The 22,418-nt window shown below is 39.6% G+C and overlaps 1 protein-coding gene across 3 annotated transcripts; it reads left to right on the forward strand.

The window, feature by feature from the left end:
- The first annotated feature begins 3,807 nt into the window (after nucleotides 1-3,807).
- Nucleotides 3,808-20,536, forward strand: LOC135496844 (uncharacterized). 3 transcript variants are annotated; one of them, XM_064786390.1, is made up of 8 exons: nucleotides 3,808-4,088; nucleotides 10,909-11,090; nucleotides 11,477-11,600; nucleotides 12,737-12,958; nucleotides 13,798-13,874; nucleotides 14,634-14,939; nucleotides 15,293-15,403; nucleotides 16,132-20,536. In XM_064786390.1, exons 2-8 carry the CDS (start codon nucleotides 10,946-10,948, stop codon nucleotides 16,530-16,532), a joined length of 1,386 nt encoding a protein of 461 aa, XP_064642460.1. In that variant the 5' UTR covers nucleotides 3,808-4,088; nucleotides 10,909-10,945; the 3' UTR covers nucleotides 16,533-20,536. The 3 variants fall into 3 exon arrangements, with proteins under 3 accessions (XP_064642460.1, XP_064642462.1, XP_064642463.1); XM_064786392.1 differs by lacking the exon at nucleotides 3,808-4,088 and adding an exon at nucleotides 6,150-6,268; XM_064786393.1 differs by lacking the exon at nucleotides 3,808-4,088 and adding an exon at nucleotides 10,520-10,645.
- The last annotated feature ends 1,882 nt before the right edge of the window (nucleotides 20,537-22,418 follow it).

A 22,418-nucleotide genomic window follows, 5' to 3' on the forward strand; every position in this document is an offset into this window, starting at 1 on the left:
TTATGACTTGCTGAAACGAACCTCTCCGCCCATTCCGAAAGCAGCAACAACACATCTGTCGTCATCTTGACATTTTCAAAGTTCGCTCTTAAAGCTGCGTGCCATGCCATGGGCACCAAATTTGGTTATTTACCAAGAGACACTGCGGCGCTTTCAGTCGGTGGAGGCGTCCACCAAATAGGCGACTCTCTGCAAACGGCCGTATAATTAGGACCGATCTGCCAACGCTTTTTTTAAGAGTTCGTTTGTTGTTATCGATTTTTTTCTCCGCCGCACCAATAACAGCGGACCTGGGGTTGTATTGAGAAATATTAGCCGTGAATAGGCATAATGATTTGATTTTTCAAAAGGCAAATTATTTGATGGGTTGTCGATTACTACGTTCGCCAACTGCCGTTAATGCATAGGAAAGAAAACCTATTGAAGAAATGTACTATACGCACAATTTGTGCCGATTTTTCTGTTCTCCCCCCCCCTTGCACGCACGCTAGAGGCAAGACCACCACCTACGTCCGTACGAAAAAAAACATCGCCAGTCTATCACACAGTTGATATCGTCATGCTACATAATAAATCAAAATGAGGCTCGCTTTGTACATGCATGTGTAATTTTCAAACAATCAAAATCAATAAACTGTTAAAAATTCTATCCGGAACGCGGCGTCTCATCTCTACGACGAAACAGGTCTTCGAAACATCTTTTTCCCCTCCACCTGTACGCACGTACGCATTAATGAAATTCAAATTCATACAGGCCCTCTTCTTCGTTCCGGCTCGGGCCCTAATCCAGTTTGTCGAAAGTTTTCGCATTGGGCATAGCAGCTTTGTAGTTGATGATATGTACACAATCAAATTTGAAAGTAAATTCCGATATATCGTGCAAAATCTGTTACTTTTTACATTTTTTTTCGGGGGGGGGGCATGTTTACATTCATGCCCCAAGTTGCAACTTTCGCACGCCTCATATGATTACATGCACGCTATGTCATGAAAAAAATAATTAAAAATGTACCACCTTTTACCAGGGCCCTGTTTATTGTTATGTTATAGCACGTTATGGCAGGGCGTGGTGATTTCAATAGTGGTGTTACTCTCAAGGCGTTGTGTAATACTTTAAGAGTCACGTACACGTACCATTGTCATGCAATTAGGATAATTATCTTTAGACCCAAAATACCATAATCCTTCAGAATTCAATAGGGCGGACACTTTTTCAAGGGGATATTTTCTACTTCTACACCGGGACCTAAGAGGTGACAGGCGCTGATGTTTCATTGCGCCACACGAGGAAAAAATCCCCTGTTTATATATCGCGGTGCCGTGATTTTCTACTATTCTAATGCACATAAAGCTCGTTACTGCCGCAGTCCTTATAGGGAAGTAGCGCTCACGAGTCTGATGAGGCAAGTCCACGTCCGATTTTCTCATGTACATGTACGCACTTTTATTCATGATTATAAACCCAAAGAACGGGGAAAATCATTCCTCAGTACCAGCTCTCCCGAAATCTTTCAATCGACAGGGTTAGGAACGTCTTGACGCAAGGGCCCAAAGCGCCGTGTAGCGGCAAAAAAGCAAAGCTGGCGAAACATTTATAACGGGTCACCGTCACTTATTATTGGACTTATAGCGCATTTACGGGGTTGCAACTATTTTGCTTTATAGTGTCACCAGGAAAGAAAAGCATGCGACCTAACGCCGATCTATTTGTATCAAGTGATAATTGGAAGGTATATAGTAGGAAATATCAATAAAATAATCATTCCATGTCGTCTTTTGAGGGCATTTTTGATTGTAAAAAATATATGTGTACGTCACCGGAGTCTCTGCAATGACAATTTTATCACAGCAGTCTCGCGCAAGTATAAGTTATTTACCTATTAGTTCTTCACTTATTAGTCTGAATGTCTGGCGCAAAGCCAGACGTTTTCCATTACGATTTCACTACGATGTTTGACAAGAAGGAGCAGTGCGCGAGATATGCTAATGAGCAGACTTCCCTCGCTTGAGTTTCGGAAGAATGTTCCATATCGCGCTAAGCTGACCACTGCTGACCATGACAGGCGTGCATTGGACTGGTACAGGTTGGAACTGAACATTGAATATGCTGGTGGTGACGCTTTCTGATGAGAAGTTGGTCGTGACTGATGCAGTATCCTTGGACTTGTCCACAGCATCGTTCAATCATTGCTCTCTGAGCTGGCTTCATTCTGTACTTACCCAAATACTGAGACCAAATGCCTGTTGACTGTGCTTTAAGAGAGACTGGCGCCATGCCTAGTCTCTCTTAAAGCACAGTCAACAGACACCAACCCCCTCAGACTCAGAAACCACAAACGCCCAACCCTTCCTGCTACCTTAATACTTCTGGATTCTACAGCAATGCAGAATATAGGGCCATTTAACAGGGACCAAACTGATCTATTAGACGCTCCATGAACTACATGTTTTAGTTTGATGGAAGCTCTCATCCATTCTGTCAATATTTTTCATAGACTAACATTCACATCCGAGGATCACATGCAGCACTATTACTCCTGGAATAGAGATCAAGTACACGTTTTACCTTTTATAGTCACGAATGCGTGGCTGCATGCTCTGTTAGATAATATCATATAGGATATGAGTTCTGATTTATCTGGATAGGGCATCCTGACTTAAGCATATCGAATCCCATGAAAAGTGTTTCGACGAGATCGATGTTATCAAGATTATCCCTGATAACTCCTTGATAAGACTGTAGATCAATTGGAAGTTAGGCCTCGGTAACAGCCAGCGGGCTTTCAAAGACAATATACCGTGTGCTGTATTTTGCAAAATAACGTAGTGTTTCTCCCAATCTTTCAATCATGCATGGTATACTGCAGACCAATACTTCGTCCCCAAATTTACAGCGTAGCGGATCGAGGCTATATAATGGGCTAGGTATACTGAATATTGGGCTAGGCAGGAATTAGTTTAACTGCGAGGTAAGCGGCAAAAAAACGTAATGAAAATATGGGAAAATCTGGATGGTTACGGAAATGCGGCTGAACGGCTATTGACAATGAGAGATACAGTGCTGATTTACGATTTACAGCCGAGGAAATTAATATAAGGCTGATTGAAATTAAATCTTGCTGTTATGCATATATGTATCGTTTTTAACATTAGGCCTTTTTACACGGTGCGTGTTAAACCGAACCGGCCGAAACCCACACCGGTGTGACAGCGGATATAGTCCCCCTGGAGTCATAGTCCGGTAGCATTATATTTGACCAATTAAGCAGCATGATGTATCGTACCGCTAACCCTAACCAAAACATTTAGCAATGCGGGCTATTGTTACACGGACTATCAGCCCTAGGACTACTATCCCTTGCACACCGGGTCGGTTCCGACTAGGTCAGTTCATCTGGAGTGAAATCCCATTTAGATGGTGCGTGTTGAACCGAACAGGTCTCTATCCGGATCGAATCCGAACGGTGTAAATGGGACTATAGTCTAAATAAAGATGGCACTGCTATTCGCACTAAACTCGTCAACTAACAGTAGGTATTACATTCATGTCAACATGCTTGTCCTAGATTTATGAATGATGACGAGCGTATGAATAAGAATTTTCTAGAAGCGAGCGGCACTATCAATCTCGCCCGCAGCCACAAACATGAAATCGGCCCCATATATCAGGCTGTGTTATTAGAACCGCAGTTGAGATGGAAACGAGGTGTAAGCTCGTGCTATATTCAACTGTAATATCTACCAATCAGAGCAATTCATTTCATTCATATTCTGTATAGTCTGATTACTGTGATATCCAATTCTTCATTCATATCACATAAAATTGTCTTGAAGATCGGTTATGAGTAATCAATCCAATAAGGTGTGAAATCCAGTTGACCTGAAACTGTTGTCAATTTGTGGGAGAAATAAAAAGGAATTCAGAATAATTGGATAGAAACGGTGTGTGGTCATCTTTGGAGCTGGAGGACACTGAAAGTCAAAACTAAAGCTTCTTTGGAAGAAAGACATAATTTGCGTGATCACGGAGCTCGATTCTTAAATCAGTCTCACATTGGAATATTATTGCGTATAAAAGAACGAACTAGGTAGGTTAACTTTCCATTTTCACCAATTTCTCACTGTTTTTACTAAGTCAGTTGATTGTTTGACAGCCGAGAATCGAGAGTCGTCTGCTTGCCCTCAATGATATATAATATATATCCACGGGTATATCTTGCTTTATGATCTGAACACGTTGGCATTTGCTAAGCTTTTACCGCAATTGCAACAGTATGCGAGATGTACCATGCCTCATTAGATCTGTGGTGATTCTGCCCCAAAAGTCATCTAAAAGCACAACCGAACGTAAAAAAGCGTGTCGCAATAATCGTCACTACGCCTGCGCGTAAAATCCTTGAACGTACCCCGCCACCGGCCTGACATCACGACGAGAGAAAGACAATATGACTTAATTATACTCGAATTTTTCATTTTTTATATTTACGCAATAATGTAAATATTGTTATAGGGCCCATGCTTTTTCAGATCAGGCCTTCTGATGACTCTCAATGGCCACTAACGCTACCTTTGTAGGATGTGTTTATTTCTTGGAAGAGCTGATTTCATGGAATATTCCAGAGTTGTTTTGACACGTGACAACGTTGCTACTGGGGACAGTCGAAGTTGCGAGTGAGGCGATGGTGCATCTGTAAAAATGGCACCTGATGTTTTATCATTACCATGGCCTGTTACATAAATTTTGATGCACAGATATGTGAATTCTAAAACGGTCACATGCATTCTAACGTTAGAGGGGCTACTGGGGATAATTTTAAGGAAGTGACTATTTGGCAAGCCCGGCTCACCAAACAGCGTCTTTTTTCTGCCCCAGATTGAGAGCCGAACTCATGCATATTCAACCATCCAGGAGCTCATTATCATTCGTGGCAACACGGTCAGCAACACTGGAGTTACAGTGAAACGCCTTTAGAAATGCACACTAATGCATTTAACATGCTTATCAGTTAAATCACGTTTATGACTTTTTTTTGTAAATCCATACAGTCATGTACATGTACATGCTTCTTCATGGATTATTGACCAAAACCAGAGTTTAGTAACCGAAATTGAATCGAGAGCGGGAAGTCGGCCATTGTTAAATATGCGCATATAAATTCGAATATGACGTCACTGCTCTCTGATTGGCCAACATGTTGTAACCTCTCCGGCTCGCCAAAGAGGGTAGTATTTTTGCCCTGTTTGGCAAGCCCGGCTTGCCGAACAGGGTGGCTTTTTAGTGCTGTTTGGCAAGCGGCTCTCCAAACAAGACAAAAAAAGATGCCTGTTCGGCGAGCGGCTTGTAATTTTAAACAGATGTGCTTATGGAAGTTGCATCTTTAGAGTTAACGTGTTGTCAGAAGTCAGTGAAAAACCCTTTTGAACTGAATACTTCCGACCTCTTATTCTGACATTGGGCGCTATTTCATTGGAAACGATATTTGTCAACAATTTTTGACGTTTTTGATAGGAAGGGCCGACCATACAAAGAGAGAAAGCGATGGTTCATGTTACGTTAGGCTGTGGCACTTGGCAAGAAGCCTGAATATTTTCGTTGGGCTTCTGCCAGTAGACTTCCCTGTTTTTGTGAATGAGGAAATGTCCAGACAAACATACCTTCAAAGACAAACATTGTTTCTCATTTTATCATTCATATACGGCCTTTCCTTTGGCAGAAGCCCAAATCAATCTCATGACACCAGGCCAAGATATGCAGAAAAAGCCAATCGTTTTTGGCACGAAAAGCGCACGTGATTCCCAATTGTGAAAAAATATTGACGAATTGCTATTTGATAGCGTCAATCAGATGAAAATGTTCCTTTATTATCATTATGTGTAGCTGCACCTTCTAGAACATCCCGGGTAGCTCGGTCAAATATTTTGTGTGACGATCAAAAGGCCTGCTATAAATAATGGGGGATGTACACATATCAAAACAGTAAACCGGAAGGAACGGCAGTCTAGCCAGGTTACACTCCTGCGAGCACTTATGATCAATATATTTACTATCATTGGCACGAGCCCCATTCTGCCATTCAGTCTCGTGATGAAATATTTTGATACGAATTGGCAACAGTCCAACTACACAATGGTTTTAAAGATAAAACATTCGGTAAGACAAGACATTATGAAAATAACGGTGACGTAGTTTATGGCATTTCTCTTTCGAGTCTGGATTTGTCATAACATCGATCCACCCTGATAACAGGTATTTAATTGCGCGACACTGGTAAGTACGTAATTTTGATGACAACATGTTCCGGACAATTTACTGTGTATGCACATGTTTTATAGCTGGCATGAAATCGGAACCTGATAGAAACGAGGGGGAAATCGGGGCGGTCTGTTTAGGCTATCTGACCTTACCAGGATGACCCTTTTTTTCTTTCAGCCACGGCTTGACACCAAATAAAATTGAATAGCAACGTACCGATTAATATCCATTGTATATAGAGTTTTAACTTGAGAGCAGGAAATAATCGGATATATCAGCAGTGTATGACCGGATATTGATGGGCAATTTGATGGGCATAGCACTACCTAGACCCCTCCCCCTCCAACCTGCACTTGGAACAAGAGCTACAGGCGGCAGGCCTCCACGATTGTTTTTTTTGAGCAAAACGTTTCACAGTCCGATGGTGGGAAGGAGTAGGATACATGTTTCCAAATTGTCTACGTTGTGATGTATATAATAATACCGTGATGCTAGTTGGAGAAATATAATATCGCACCTTAACTGCATTTGCTGGACATTTAAATTCCTTTCTCTTTGGCCTTCATGGATTTGGTGTACATGTAGTATCAGAAATGAAACCGAAACTGGGGAATCCCTAGCACCTGGTCCAAGCAATCTCAGCCAGTATAAGCTTCCATGTTGTATTTCGTGTGACGTCTTAGGGAAATGAAATGACCCAGAAGTATTAAGGTAGCAGGAAGGGTTGGGCGTTTGTGGTTTCTGAGTCTGAGGGGGTTGGTGTCTGTTGACTGTGCTTTAAGAGAGACTAGGCATGGCGCCAGACTCTCTTAAAGCACAGTCAACAGGCATTTGGTCTCAGTATTTGGGTTTTGATTGCCATGACTGTACCCCTGTAAAAGTCCGAGGAGGAGAAGTTTGGAATGATGAAAGCATTGAAGAAGAAGAAATGTTATTATTGAGGAAAGCAAAATTTATTATGAGACTAGAAGGCAGTGTCCTGACTTGATTATTTTGAAAATGGCGGTCTGAACACATTAAAAGGTGGAACATGGCATTTTATCGACTTTGAAGTGTTCCGCAGTTAAAGGGAGACTATAGGCAGCAGCTAGGTAGGCAAGATAAAGTCATACAAATTTGCCAATAGGGGTCAGTCATATCTCTAGGCATGGTGCCAGTCTCTCTTAAAGGACAGTCAACAGGCGTTTGGTCTTAGTATTTGGGTAAGTACAGAATCAAGGCAGCTCAGAGAGCAATGATTGAACGATGCTGTGGACAAGTCCAAGGATACTGCATCAGTCACGACCAACTTCTCATCAGAAAGCGTCACCACCAGCATATTCAATGTTCAATTCCAACCTGTACCAGTCCAATGCACGCCTGTCATGGTCAGCAGTGGTCAGCTTAGCGCGATATGGAACATTCTTCCGAAACTCAAGCGAGGGAAGTCTGCTCATTAGCCTATCTCGCGCACTGCTCCTTCTTGTCAAACATCGTAGTGAAATCGTGGTACAGTGGGGCGTCCTCGAGGATTGCAGCTGGTCGGACAGACGTGAGGTGGAATGTGGGCGGCTGCACTTCTTCGTTGATGTGCGATGGCAGATAGCACAGTTGTTGCGTTGCATGACAGCTGAAAGTGAATGTGATATCATAGAACTGAGGCGTTTGCAATGAGACTATAGGTGAAGTAGAAGGAAGGAGTGAAATGGGCCATCTTCCAGTGACTAATATACAGAGTAAGGGCACTGGGTGTTGTTAGATTCAGCATTGAATGTATTCCTCGTACAAGCGTGAATAGTGTGGACATACAGTGAGAGGTGAGAGACCCCTATTGACTACTTCTTGTAACTTTATCTTGGATAGTGCCCCTTTATCAAGACTGAAACCCACTGTGCGGGGCTAAGAAATTACCTTTATAATCCTAGTTGGATAACCACTGTGTAGATGATTTGAAGAGTGCTCTGTGGATGTGTGCCTGTAATGTCAATGAAAGTATGATGAGGTGATGACGATAGTGGAATGACGAAATATTGGAAAGAGATCTATTCCTAGAAGAACATATGTCCTGTTTTGACTAGGTGGCGCATTTTAGAATCAGCAGTGAGCACTGTGTGTAACATGGTGGAGGCAGCGGAGATAATAACTGTGTCGAAAGTATTGTTATAGGGCCTTCCCTAGGCCCATGGGGTTAAATTTACAATCCACGATTGAAAAGACGTAGTTTGATCGCATTCAACTATAAATACATTGAACAGTTGTGTTCCTTTAGTCAACCGATGACCTTTTGTTGGGCCATGATCGGGGATTGTAAACTGTAAATGTATTATGGACTGGGAGACGGGGGAAACACAAGTGAAACTGAAATAGACCAAAACAAGTGATTTTGGGGCTTTGGTTTAGACGCATGCCCCACATGCGCCATGCGGGATTATACGGTTCATGTGAACTTGTTGACATCTACATGATCTAGTGCTGTTATTGGTCATGGTACATGGTAGGCCTAATCATCATGGCTATATGTTTCAGGAAAAGCTCGGAGTAAAATGAACTGCCGATGAATAATGATGTTGTTCATGTTTACCATGTTTGCTAGTACATAGCCATAGGGTATGCACTGGCCAGTGCACTTTCTGCACGTCGTCATGGTCATGTACGTGATTACCTTGCATATTTTGTTTTTTGAATGCGCATGCTTTTTGGGCAAAATCACTTGTACCAACACTAATGAATAATGTCTTCTTATCCCTATGACTCCATACACAGTGAGGGCATTGTCCCATTCCCATCAAATGGTAACTTATTGTACCGTATTAGGGTGGAAGTTGGGGAGCAGATACCTACCGTTGCACGCCTGTCATAATCAGTAGTGATGAGCTTAGCGCGATATGGAACATTCTTCAGAAACTCAAGCGAGGGAAGTCTGCTCATCAGCATATCTCGCGCACTGCTCCTTCTTGTCAAACATCGTAGTGAAATCGTAATGGAAAACGTCTGGCTTTGCGCCAGACGTTGAGACTAATAAGTGAAGAACTAACAGGTAAAGAACTTGTACTTGCGCGAGACTGATCTGATAAAATTATCATTGCAGAGACTACGGTGACGTACACATGTATTTTTTACAATCAAAAATGCCCTCAAAAGACGAAATGGAATGATTATTTTATTGATATTTCCTACTATATACCTTCCGATTATCACTTTATACAAATAGATCGGCGTTAGGTCGCATGCTTTTCTTTCCTGGTGACACTATAAAGCAAAATAGTTGCAACCCCGTAAATGCGCTATAAGTCCAATAAGAAGTGACGGTGACCCGTTATAAATGTTTCGCCAGCTTCGCTTTTTTGCCGCTACGCGGCGCGTTGGGCCCTTGCGTCTAGTTGAGGCCATGTAGTAGGACGGCGCCTCATCACACTGCTATCACTGCGCAGTGAGTATAGCTTCGATCTCAAATGCGCCGATTTGAACTATCATCCAACGGCGAGGCTCTCTGAACAACATCTTGAACTGGGTTGGTTCAATACCAGTGCCAGGTATCTTGAACCAACCCTCCTGAACTTCAGTGGAACGTGTGGGAGTGGAGGACCATACGACAGGCTCTGGTATTAGAGGATGTCTCAACCAGGGATCGGCCAATAATCCGGCCAAGGCTACAAGTGACGTGATTTCATAACGTCATCGCAAATATATCCAGTTAAAAGTGTATCGGCGCTATCCATCGAGCTCGATTTGAAAAACTCTTTTTTTCAAAAAACTTACGTTAAAATCAGCTACAAAACCTTTTTTGCCAACTTACATTGCTCACATAGCTATGTAAATACGATCAAGTACAGAATCCATGCTTGATACGATATAATTGGAAAACACTCCACAAATATCAATGTAAATGATTTTGAGGAGAACTTATGGCCATCTCTCCCTGCCACCTGCGCGACCTCGTGACAATCACCGTGTAGTGGCCTTTTATACATGTTTCAGACACTTATAGAGTGACTGCGTCCACCTCTGAGGGCAGTGACCCGGTCCGAAGTTCACAGAAGATGGGCCTCATAAAATCATCGAAGTATCCATTAATATGTATGGAAACAGTCATAATTACATGTACGTTTAAATTAACACGCAATTAACTATCACGAGGCCACGTGTGAAGTGAGTAGGCCTTTACACATCGGGATTACCGATGGGAATCCCCGTAGGCTTGGTTCGACTGACGTAGGCCTGGTTTGATCTTTTCTAACGATTACTGACGGAGGCCTGTGTAAATCTACATAAACAACATTCTTGGAAGTCACCAGTCATCAGCATATCATCAGGTCCAGCTGCTGAGAACGGCTATCATAGAGTTACTTTTAGGGTAGCACCATTTAGTGTCGTCGAGTATATACATAGTGCATGACATTATTTGAACTCTGTGTAAGTGGTTCTCCAGACCGACCAGGCCTACCCCCAGCCAGACCCATCCTTTCCGTTCCCCGCAAAAATTGATCCCCCAGCTATAGAGTCCCCCTCAGTCTTGACCCGCCTCAAGCGTCCAGAAAGGCTACGTCCACAGGTTGCCGCGCGCGCTGCGTCCACATTAAGGGGCATTCCGTGCTCTCTTCTGACAGCATGCACTGCTGATATCATTGGTATTCCTCTGATCACTCCTTGATTCTTCTCTACATTTATCACTTCAGGTTGAGACAAACAAAGAGACTATTCATAGCATTGACCATGCATTACATCTCCATCATACCGTTTTTGGTGGCCACTGCATGCCTAGTAGAAGCAGGTCCAGTTTGCCCCCCTGGTACAAAGCGATATTACAACCAGAAAATCGACAAAGAGGTGTGTTGCATGGATATTCATTGCCATCGTGGTAAGTAATTTCGATTAGCAGCTAGTAGGCCTATATAAACATCGATAATTTTAATTTCCTCAATGTACTAATTACATGTAAAGTTGAATGAAATAAAATACCGGTATACATGTATACATCTGAACGTTACGTCATTCTGTGACGGGGTTAAATACAGATATCCTAAAAATCTTTCGGCCTTTGTAGCAGTTCTAGTTTTAATTCTAACGGCTCTGATTTATTTGTGCCTGGCCTGAGCATGTGAACATGGACCTTGATACTAATATTTCAGGTCTGTGATCACAGACCTAAATCAGCTATTTCGAGTTAATTTCAATGTGTAATCCGCCAAACACTCCAAATTCCCTATTTGATAATGGCCTACCCTCCATATCACTTTATTCAAGGGGAGCAGCCAGAACCTTGTGACCTGTCATCGACCACCCCAAGCTGCCGTCCCTGCCCTGAAGGCACTTATCAGCCACTAGGAAGATTATTGAGTGACAGAACCTACAGCAACTGCCGCATGAAGTGAGTTTAAACTTCTTGTTCGTGTTTCTGACGGGAGTGTGAAAAAAATATGCTACATGAATTGAAGTAAGGGTAAATGAGGGTAACTTGTGCTTTTATCGATTTTATTTTCAGTATATTATGAATGAAGGCTGAAATGTCTCGGTATAATCACTGTCCGACATTTGGATCGATCATGATCTAGTCTTCTAGTTATCTTTTCAAACACTTATGTATTGTCCCATTCATAAACAAGTAGAGCGTCAGGATATAGCATGATTATTATGAAAACTTTCCCTATACAGTATGTGAATATTTATCCCACGCCCACATACTGAGATTGAAAATGTCCCATGCAAAGTAGAGGTCAAAGCTATCTCGATAAACATGTATTGCGCAGTAGGATATGAACTCTCAGCCGATTTTCAGTCCTGGTAGGCCTTATTGAGGATAAATCAGTTCAGTTAGTCGATAGTTAATAGTTGCGTTTCCACTTAGTACATCCCCTTGTTTTTTGCGCTTCCACCTTTGAATTGCCGTGCTTAAATAGACCCGTGCGAGAAAACCTCGTGTCTATTAGCCCCATCGAGCTCGATGGGACTAATTTAAACACGGGTTTGACACGGGGTTTTCTAATATGTGGAAGCACAAGAAACACGGCAGTTTGTAGTTCCTTAGCACGGCGACAGATGGCGCGTTCGATTTCTATCGTTGCTGTCCCTAGGGCGCATGCGTGATGCACACTTTCTAACCTCCAACATTTGCAAAACAGAGAGGTACTAACTGCAGCGGCACCTGTCACCAGATCGACTAACAATATCTTAAGCTGATCTTATAGGTGGAAGCGCTCGCCGGGTTTTTCTTACACACGGCGAAGGCACGGGTGTCGAAAAACCCCGGGACTGGATAGGTGGAACTACCATGCACTTAAGATGACAAAAGTGATCAGGCCCGGATTATATAATTGGATTTTTAAAATGGTTTAGCTGATACTTAATTTCATAACCGAAAAGAACGCAGGTCCAATGCGTCCGGAGTGTAAGCAACATGTAGGCTACCAGTCTCAGTTGTCACCACATTTATCATTCCAGGCAAATCCCCCCCCCCCTCCCGACGGATCGACCAATATTTCACATATTTAATCATCATAATTCCAGAAAAGCATGCGACTTCCCAATCGACAAAGGAACCCCCTACAGAGATGCGAAGTGCGGCTGTCCCCCGGATAAGTGGGATTCCGGAGACGGTATGTGTTTCCCCAGACCATTCTGCTCACCAGGATACGGCCAAACTACTTCAGGTGTCTGCGAGAGATGTACGGATGGGACAACGTACTCAGATGAAAACAGCAACACAGCAAACTGCAAGGTTGTGACAAAGTGAGTACATTGTAGGTCTGAATGGCTTTGAAAATAAATTGAAATTTCAGTTTGTATAAACTGAAAGCCTGTATAATCATACCTTTCCTTTTGTGGTCGCCCATAAATTTATCACAATACGAACATATTTTGGAAGAGGGTGGATTGAAGGGTTTGTTTGTAAATGGATTGATTTTTAGGTAAAACTTGGATTTTTCAAATAGCAATTCACTGACATTCCTGAAAGAGGAGAGGAGGTAAAGGCTACATAAATGTTCAGATTGCCTTTGAGGTAAAAACATTGCGGTCTGGCCGTGAGGACTTTATGGTCTCTAACATCAATATTTTCAATCTTCTTGATGTTTATGTTTTCATTGTGGGAGCGGGAATCAAACCCAATCCTAACAGATATTCATGGATGATCCCATACAAACATGACAAATGGGTTATTCAATGAGCTGAGTCATCGATGTATTTTAAGTAAATGCTTTGATGAGTTTCTATAGGCCTATCTGTACATCGCGTATCTTAAGTTTAGTCGTACATTTGTACTCAAAATTTAGATTTTTGTACCACTGACTGATGCTTTTTTGTCCGGTTTTGATTTCCTTGTTATCTGTAATGAAAGCAAAGTTAATCAACGGCAACAGTGGTAGGTGCAATGCCTCCTCGTTGGAAATCGATCGCTCTTTTTTTTCGTTGAACAATGACTTGTCTCACATCTTATATGATGTTGGTTCTAAATGATCATTCGAATGGATTTCTCTTTTAACAAAGAATAAACTGAATTCGGTCAATCACAGCAACATAATCGAGGAGCACGTTCCATGTTCATGCATACGATATATCTCTGATTACAGTTGCGAGGCTAAGGGTCGATGTACGCTGACCACTGCAACCATTGAGTCAGATAGTGTGTGCGGTACTAAAACCATCGGTAAGTTGATATACCGGTTTTATTCTTCATGACTATGGAATGCTAAAGCGGAATTTATTCAAGATAATTTATATATATATTCAAGATATTTTACATATATATATCAATTTGTGTGGTCACGTGAGTCTTGAATGGTCACGTGAATCTTGCATGAATATTTTCAAACTTGAATAAATTATGTTCAAGATGTTGAATTTATATGCGAGACCTTTTAAATTTTGCTTCAAGAATAACGTTATTTTTTGTATATATATATATTTTTTGATGCAACATATTCTGGTAATTCTTAGTAAAAAACATTTTATGTTGGATGTGAATAAAATATCTTGAATGAAAATAAAATATTTTGAACACATTCTTTATCTTGAATATAAAAAAAAACATATCTTGAATAAAAAAAACCATATCTTGAATATATATAAATTATCTTGAATATATATAAATTATCTTGAATATATATAAATTATCTTGAATATATATAAATTATCTTGAATATATATAAATTATCTTGAATATATATAAAATATATCTTGAACATATAAAATTATCTTGAATATATATAAAATATCTTGAATATATATCAATTATCTTGAATAAATTCTGCTTTAGCATTCCATATATGACACCCTCCAAAATTAAGCATCTTGACCCCCAAAGGCTTCGACATGTTGAAATTACTGTAATTATTACGGAATATTATTGATACAAACCACGCACAGGGAATTAATTTCTTCATAATATTTTTTTTCTTATCTTCAGATCTAAGACGTTGCCAGATTACCCAAAAGCCAACGAAATCAACAGAGCCATATAATCAGAGTACAACAGGTCGTCCGACAAAACCCTTGTCCACCAATCCAAAGATATTATCAACAGAAAACACGACCATAATTGTTTTCGCAGTTTTAGGAGGCCTTATACTTATAGCAATTTTAGTGTTTTTTGTTGTGTACTCTGTTAAAAGAAGGAAAAGCAAGAATCTTAGTCTCCAAGCCCTACATGTAAATTACGCGGAAAAGATTTCGAAGGTTGCAGATGTCCAAGTCAAACCAATCAAAGAAGGAGGTACGCATGAAATTTTTATTCATCACCAGTTTCTGTAACCCAACCCTCTTTATTTTGAAGGAAAGTACATGCATGTATGTTGAAATGGGTTTTTTAACTATTTGATTATTGTGGTGGGTAAAATTGTCTAAAGGCGTCTACCAAAAGACTACTGATTGGTCCTCAGTCTTCCTGTTGTAGCAAAGTGGGGAACACAGATCCCAGCTTTGATATTCAAAAGCAAGACCATTCTTGACTGAGTGATCACATATGTATTATAAAACCATTGGACACCAGATACAGTGCAATATGACAAAACATAACATAACAATGTGCATGTAAATGACATTTTCATTTACTTTTTCGAATTCCAGTCTTCCAGATTGTTGAAGACTTCTTGGCAGAAACTGCTCCTGATCAGTGGGTAACTCTTGGAGGCCTCCTTCTTGGGAACGCCTTTGATGAGAAAAGGGATGAGATAAGCGGTGAGTTGATATCATTTTACAATGGCAAACAAATAATTTTTACTATTCAATGAATGTAACTAATTTTCCATTCAATAGTTCTGATGAGATCGATCCACATAATCCCTTTTTTTCAAATCCTACCAACAAGCAATATCTAAAATTTAGATTAAGATTTTCGATTTCATCAGGTCACGAGTGTTAGAAATGGACCTCTTTATACACACAAAGTGCCCGCTGGGTTTCAACCACAGAAAAGTCAAAAAACGATACGCAAAGTCGACCTGTACAGCATTGTAGCCTGTGCAATTATTAACAACTCAGTGAAAAAATCAAAACATCCATTGGGAATATTTGGTTTTATTTCCTTTTTTGTGTATCCCTATCCCTCAATATACTGCTAATCATGCCGTTCGGATTCTATGTCCAAGAGGTTTTCATCACCAGTTTTTAGCAATAAGAGCGGATTTCATTATTTTTTGGGTTTTCTATCAAGCAACAGATATACATGTATTAGATTTGTTCACCAACTTGTTTCTCATAGTTCGACTACAATGCTGGACATATATGCTCTTTTGGAGTATCTATTTTTGTCACTTTTCTCCTGTTGAAACCCAATGTGAGTGTTCTTCTTTCTTGAGAACTGGCCGAAGTAGTGGGTGTGATTCAACACAGATATCTACTACCCAGGTGTGTCTGGCACACAAACACACTATTTTATCAAATTATCATTACATTTGTATTTTCAGGGAACGATATCTCCGATTCAGAAAAAATGAGGGAGATGCTTGGCGAATGGAAGGAACGATGTCAAACAGAAGGTCCAGATCTCGAATTTCTGTTCAAGTCAATGTACAGTAAAAAAACAAGGGAGATCTATAAATTCAAAGCTGTGATTGATGACATTGAGAAAGAGTATGGGACAACGATTGGAGTTGCAGTTACACTCCCCAACAATTATAATTGCAATAATTGTGTCACGTTTAGGTTTCCATGCTTGAAATATCATGACGACGATGGAAGTGAATACATAAGCAGCACTGGTGGGCTCTTGGGGGTGAAAGACTATGATGAAGTTAAGACACCAATTAGGGGGAGTGAAAATCTACTGTGTGTGGGTGAACCAGAGCAATTCGTTTCTACCGTTTAGAGTGATACCGGTATCAAATGACTTCCTGTGTTACTATACAAAAAAAATACATAAACAAATACACATGTATAATATGTACCAAAAATAACAAAAAAGTGTCCTCAAAGCTACAAAAAAGCAAAATTCATAATGCTTTTCAGCATCAATCATTGCTCAAAATTGTAAACAGCTAAATAATAGAAATTGTGAGTAATAGAAATTTCATATTAAAGTTATATCATTTATAAATATTGATACTAATTATATTTAAAAAGTATAGTATATATAGTATATATATTTTATTCAAGTGTCATCTGTTTCACGATACAGCCAGCCTTATTTAGGCTTATAAGACACATTATATAAGCTTACATAGTAGTTTACGGACCAAAAGTTTACTTTAAATTTGCTTCTACCTACAATATATTATACATGTATATTTCTTATCGCAAGCGCTTTGATACCATAGTTCGCAACATATTTCATTACGTTTGGATTACTCAGCATAACTTTTATTTTCTCATTGTCTGCTAGTCCTTTTAAGTCTTTTACTATAGTTGAAATCATTTCGTACATTATTGTACGTTGTGTACAATATGCGGGGCAGTGGCACAGGAAATGCACCTCATCTTCTACTTTATCATTATCACATTTTGAACACGTCCTTTGCTCTACCGGAAAACCGCGGTATCGTCCAAGTTCCAAGTTGATTGGGAAAGTTCCATTGCGCAGTTTAACTAAAGTTGACCGTTCAGCACCGTTTAACGGTTTCAGTAGATAGTCCTCGGCGGCGAAATTATCCTTCAAGAGTTTGTATGTCCTTAATTTGGGCATTTTTGACACATTTTCCTTCCAGGTCATATTATACGCGATTAATAGTTCTTTTTTAACGTCACTCAAAATCCTTTTGACATTTGGCACTGTCATCACACTTCTCGCTAAGTTCTGGAAGTAGTCCATATTAACAGAGGAGAAAATAGTTTTCATGGATTTGCACCATGTCTATTTTCCTCTACTAAGTTTATAATCCCATCCGAATACACGTTAAGTTAGCCTCTCTTCTGTCATATTTGCCAATCTAAACCATAATCTAACCATTTCGAGATGGTGTCGAACATTGACTGGCGTCCAACCCATATCACCTTCGATGCTTGGGAGCGCTGAGAGCTTGCCTGTACCAGGGAAAGTACGCATAGCGCGGAAATGAACTACGTTTGTCTTTTGGTAACTTTTGAACCCCCATACGCCGGTCGCGTAATCCATTATTGGAATCACTGTAGCGTCGTAAAGCTTAGAGTACGTCTTATATGAAAATCCTCCCGTGGAATAATGTTTCGCTAACCAGACCACCAAGTGCTTTCCCGGCGGACGCTGCCAGCGTCGTGGAGCATTGCGTAAAATCTAACGAATAATATATTTCAAGCCCGAGATATTTGTAGGAGTTCACTATTTCCAGATTCACCTTGAAAGTCAAAACTGAATTCAGTTTGCGGCTGCGCTTGATTACATTATATTACATTATATATATTATATCAATTGTTGAATTTCGGTTTTTGATATGATCTGAATTTCTGATGAATTTCAGTGTCAGTTGCTACTGTTCGAATTTGTGTAAGATTTGAACCTGTAAGTTTATCTTATAAAATAATATCTACGTACAGTTTTGAATCCAACAGTAGCCTTTCTTAATAATCCATTCATGGATGAAGTCAGGAAAAAGTTATACTGAATGTCCTCTCGTATAACATCCTCTAACTTCTAACATTTGACATTTGACCCCAGCATTTCACACTCATGTTTTCGAGATTTTTTCAAATTCCATAGTCAAGTTGAATATTTTTTGGAAAGGGCTGGCTGCCTTAATCCCCATCCAAGAGGCCTTAGAGGATGTTATACGGCAGTATTCCAGTATTCCAGTATATAATTATCTTTATCACACATCATCATTCCACGAGTTTCATCGCAATACGCGATATCTGTTTCTGCCGTTTTGGGAAAAATTATTTTAAAGTTTGGAATTAGCTGAAAATGCATGGACATTTTTTATCGTAAATTTTTTTTGATTACCAACTGCTCTAAAATTATGAGGACTAATTAGATTTCAAATTGGCATTGGTCAAATTGGTTAACTCCAAAATGTTGGATATGGCGCATGTCGCGTTTTGCAATGAATCTCGAACCAGAAAATATTTGTATATTTTTTTAAAATGATCTGATATGATCAGATATTTATTGTAGATATGCAAAACCTGTACATATGTATTTATGTCCTTTTTCATGTTTATACATTTCTATAATAAGCTAAATGAAGAAACCATTTCAATAACATGGTGGGACAGGATATTTTGAATAATAATATTTTTAAATAATATTTACTAGTAACATGAGTAATGAACAAAAATGGGGAAAATTTGATTCATTTCAAAATTGGTTTCAGTGCAATATTAAAACAAGCATTCGAAATTCCTGCTACTTAACTAAGCATAAAACTAAAGGAATTTTCGAAAGTCATAACTAATCCCCACCTGCCAGGTTTTATATTTTGTACAGAGGTTTTTCATTTAGCAATAGCATGAAATGCTGTCGATATATATAACATAGTGAACAGGCTGCAATGTCAACTGGGCAATTCTGTTGCAACATGTTTTGAAAGAAAAATGTCTGTTTTTAATATACATGTATATTGAACAAGACAAACTCGACTAAATTCCCTTAATAATTTTTTATTATGATAATTGTCTAATTTATTTTGCAATGGCTTAAACAACTTTTGCATGGCCTGAACTCTTTACATGTATTTTGGTTATGAAGGAAACTTAAGAAAGGATGCACCTAGTCGTATGATGTTGAAAATGATAAAATGGACACACAGAAATTGAATTAGAAAAACATTTGAAATGAATATGAAAATACCACATTTGTTTACCTAGCAGTTTGTTTTCATAAATTACATGATTGTGACAATTTCCTCAAGACGTAGACATTCCTACCAATCTACCATGAATGTCAACAGAATTTGTCCAGATTAACTGAACGGTTATATTGTTATCAGCTTTAAAAAAAAATCGAAAATGTTCATGTATGTGGAAATTAACTGTATTTGTTTACACAATGTTTTGTACCTGATACCAAATTATTTTGCTGCGATTATTCAATGTTTGCCAAAAATCACGAGTCACTAAAAGATTTTTTCCTTTCGAAATTTGCATAATTTGTGCCAAAATTTTATTCATTTTTACTCGATTAATTCCCAATTTAAGGGATATTTCAAATTACCTAGTATCAGTTACCGTAAGAATTAGATACTGAATTTGTAAGATTAGCTGGGGGAATTCATTAACGGTTATCCTAAACAACGTTTATCAGAGTACACCAGGTTTAAAGTTATCAAAACAAATATTTAGTATTCATAAAGAAAATAAGTGTGCCATCTTTACACACTTCCCAAATTTCATGACATCTGGGTATAAGAAAATGAGTTTGTTGTCTGAAATCACAAGCGTCCAGCAACATTGAAAGCCACAGCACGTCTTCCAAGTCGACTCCTGGAGATGGTCGGCCGGCTGTGCTTGTAGATGCTCGGGACGTACATTTGAGCAAACAGCTCTCTCATCTTGGTAATTTTTCTGAGGAAAATATTTGGTGAATTTTGCAGGGGGAATAGAATTAGAAGCAAAGCTGTGAGGTTTTTGTCAATTTTGCCTGATTGAAATTTACAAACTCTATTTGTTTAAAATGTCTTGATGTGATCGAGCATGTGTTCAAACAATAATGCATTTTGGCCTGTAATCTGTAAGGAGGTGCTAGTGTTTTTTTATCTGTTAGTTTCGTTTTCTCTCCCAATATTCTCGAACAGTTGTCTTTTGTTGTCATTAATTATTACCTTTGTCTGTTGGTTTAATAAATGATTTCCACATTTTCATGAACAACAATACCCTTGTTCTTGTCACTCTCTTTGAATTTCCATCAGAAAAGCTACTGACAGGGCTGAAGGAGACAAGCCAAACAGACAAATACAATTTTGGAGAAACCTATTAATAGAGTGTGCTATTGATTGGATGTTGTCCAGTCAAGAGCATCTAGACTAAGTGGGTTTTGACTGCATCAACCAACAGTTGATCAATATAACATTGTGGGGCAGTTATGGATTGACAGGGAGGACCGAGGATGGGACACTTTTCCTGTCCTGTCCTGTAGTAGATTGGCTGGGAGATGTCGGTACACTCTTGACGCTAATAGAAAACTTACATAAAGATAACGTTTGTGGCACCAACGATGTCAGCAATCGCGGATTTGCACTAAAGTTCGAGTCGATTCTCTTGGAGTCAAGTCATCGTATTGAATTGATTGATATAGCTCACCGTTATTTAGAGGGAGAATTTGGGTGTAGGATTTAGGTGACCAGGAGGAAAAAACACCTATTCGCCTCCATGTGCCTCCTCGATGTAGCAACAGACGATCACTAATAATGATTTTCACAAGTGTTGTGGGGTGGTTTTGGACATGTCTAAGAATTTCTACATTTACATTCAGTTTTGGTGAGATAGTCATTGCAGTCTGAAATCAGTGTGTGAGTTTGTAAAGTTCGGGTTCAGGGGTTTTCAAGATAAAAACGATATTGATAATAGAAATGATGATAATAATACTATATGTACAAAAATTAATAAAAAAAGTGAATGAAGAGAAAAAAATGTTGTGGATGCACGGAGAGTCGAACCCGTGTCCTCCAGATCTGAAGTCCAGCATTCTAACCGTTAGACCACAGAGGTTTTCAGGTTGGAGTGGAGATTTTCTTCGCCTGTAACTGATAGCCAGGCTATATGGCGCTATGAACCTCGTGTGAAATAGAGCGAGTTTTTATTTCACACACGCTTCAGATCATCATGATTTTGCCAGCAATAAATAATAGGGCCTACTCGTTTTTAATTAAACGTTGTCCCAAGACCAGAAACAGCACACTCGGTCAAGAAAAACCTCTCAATTAATGCAGTTATTTCTTTGATTGGAGATAAACTCTCAAGTGGTAAGTTGGAAACTCTTTACAACAAGTTTTTGCCCTTTCCTTTGTCTGGTGTGTAGGAAGGTCAATGGAATAACTGCCTAAGTCAAGCTTGGGACTTTGGTAGATTTACCTTATGCCTAAATCAAACAGATGTAAAACTGCCTAGGCCAAGCTTGGGACTTAGGCAGATTTACCTTTGCTGTAAAAGAATTCAAAATGTCGCCGAACGCCATTTCGAAGATTATATGCTGAAATGAAGCTGACATTGCTCTCTGACTTTGAACCCGAAGCGAAATAAAAATTCGCAGAGGACTGGATCGATTTGATTGGATGAAAATTCTGTCGTGGGCGGAACGTCATTTTCGGGCTAGCGTCCCGCGCGACTCAGGTCTCCAGCATGATAGTTCCTAAAAAATCGTCTTCAGTAGGCCAGTGTTGATTTAGCGATAGTTTTGGCAAATACATGCTATTGAGAGTTTCTGAAATCTGGAGCGCTGCTCAACAGGTTGATAACAAGAAACTACGCTTTTTACTGCTGTTGCCGACGTATGCGTACACTGTACTTGGTATGTGCGTCGGGCCTGTCTTCGAATCCGATCATGTCGAATCCCGTCCAGTGCCAGTTGGTGCGTTTTTCGCTGATTTGTGCAAAATTCAATATATCTCTAAGGCCATAGGAATTATTAATCCTGTTTACCGTCCGAGTGATTTAAAAAGATGATGAGGCTTTTTTTCATTTTTCATTATTCATTATCGGTTTACAGTCTGATTTACTGGTCAAAACACGCGATTCAGCAAGTTCCAGTAAATGGAAATCAGGTCGGCCATCAACATGAGGCATTGAAAAAATGTCATTATTATGATGAAGTCAGCCCACCCTGCCAAGTTTTTATTGTGTTTTTCAA

This window comes from Lineus longissimus, chromosome 12 (assembly GCF_910592395.1).
Source record: "Lineus longissimus chromosome 12, tnLinLong1.2, whole genome shotgun sequence".
Lineage (NCBI taxonomy): Eukaryota > Metazoa > Nemertea > Pilidiophora > Heteronemertea > Lineidae > Lineus > Lineus longissimus.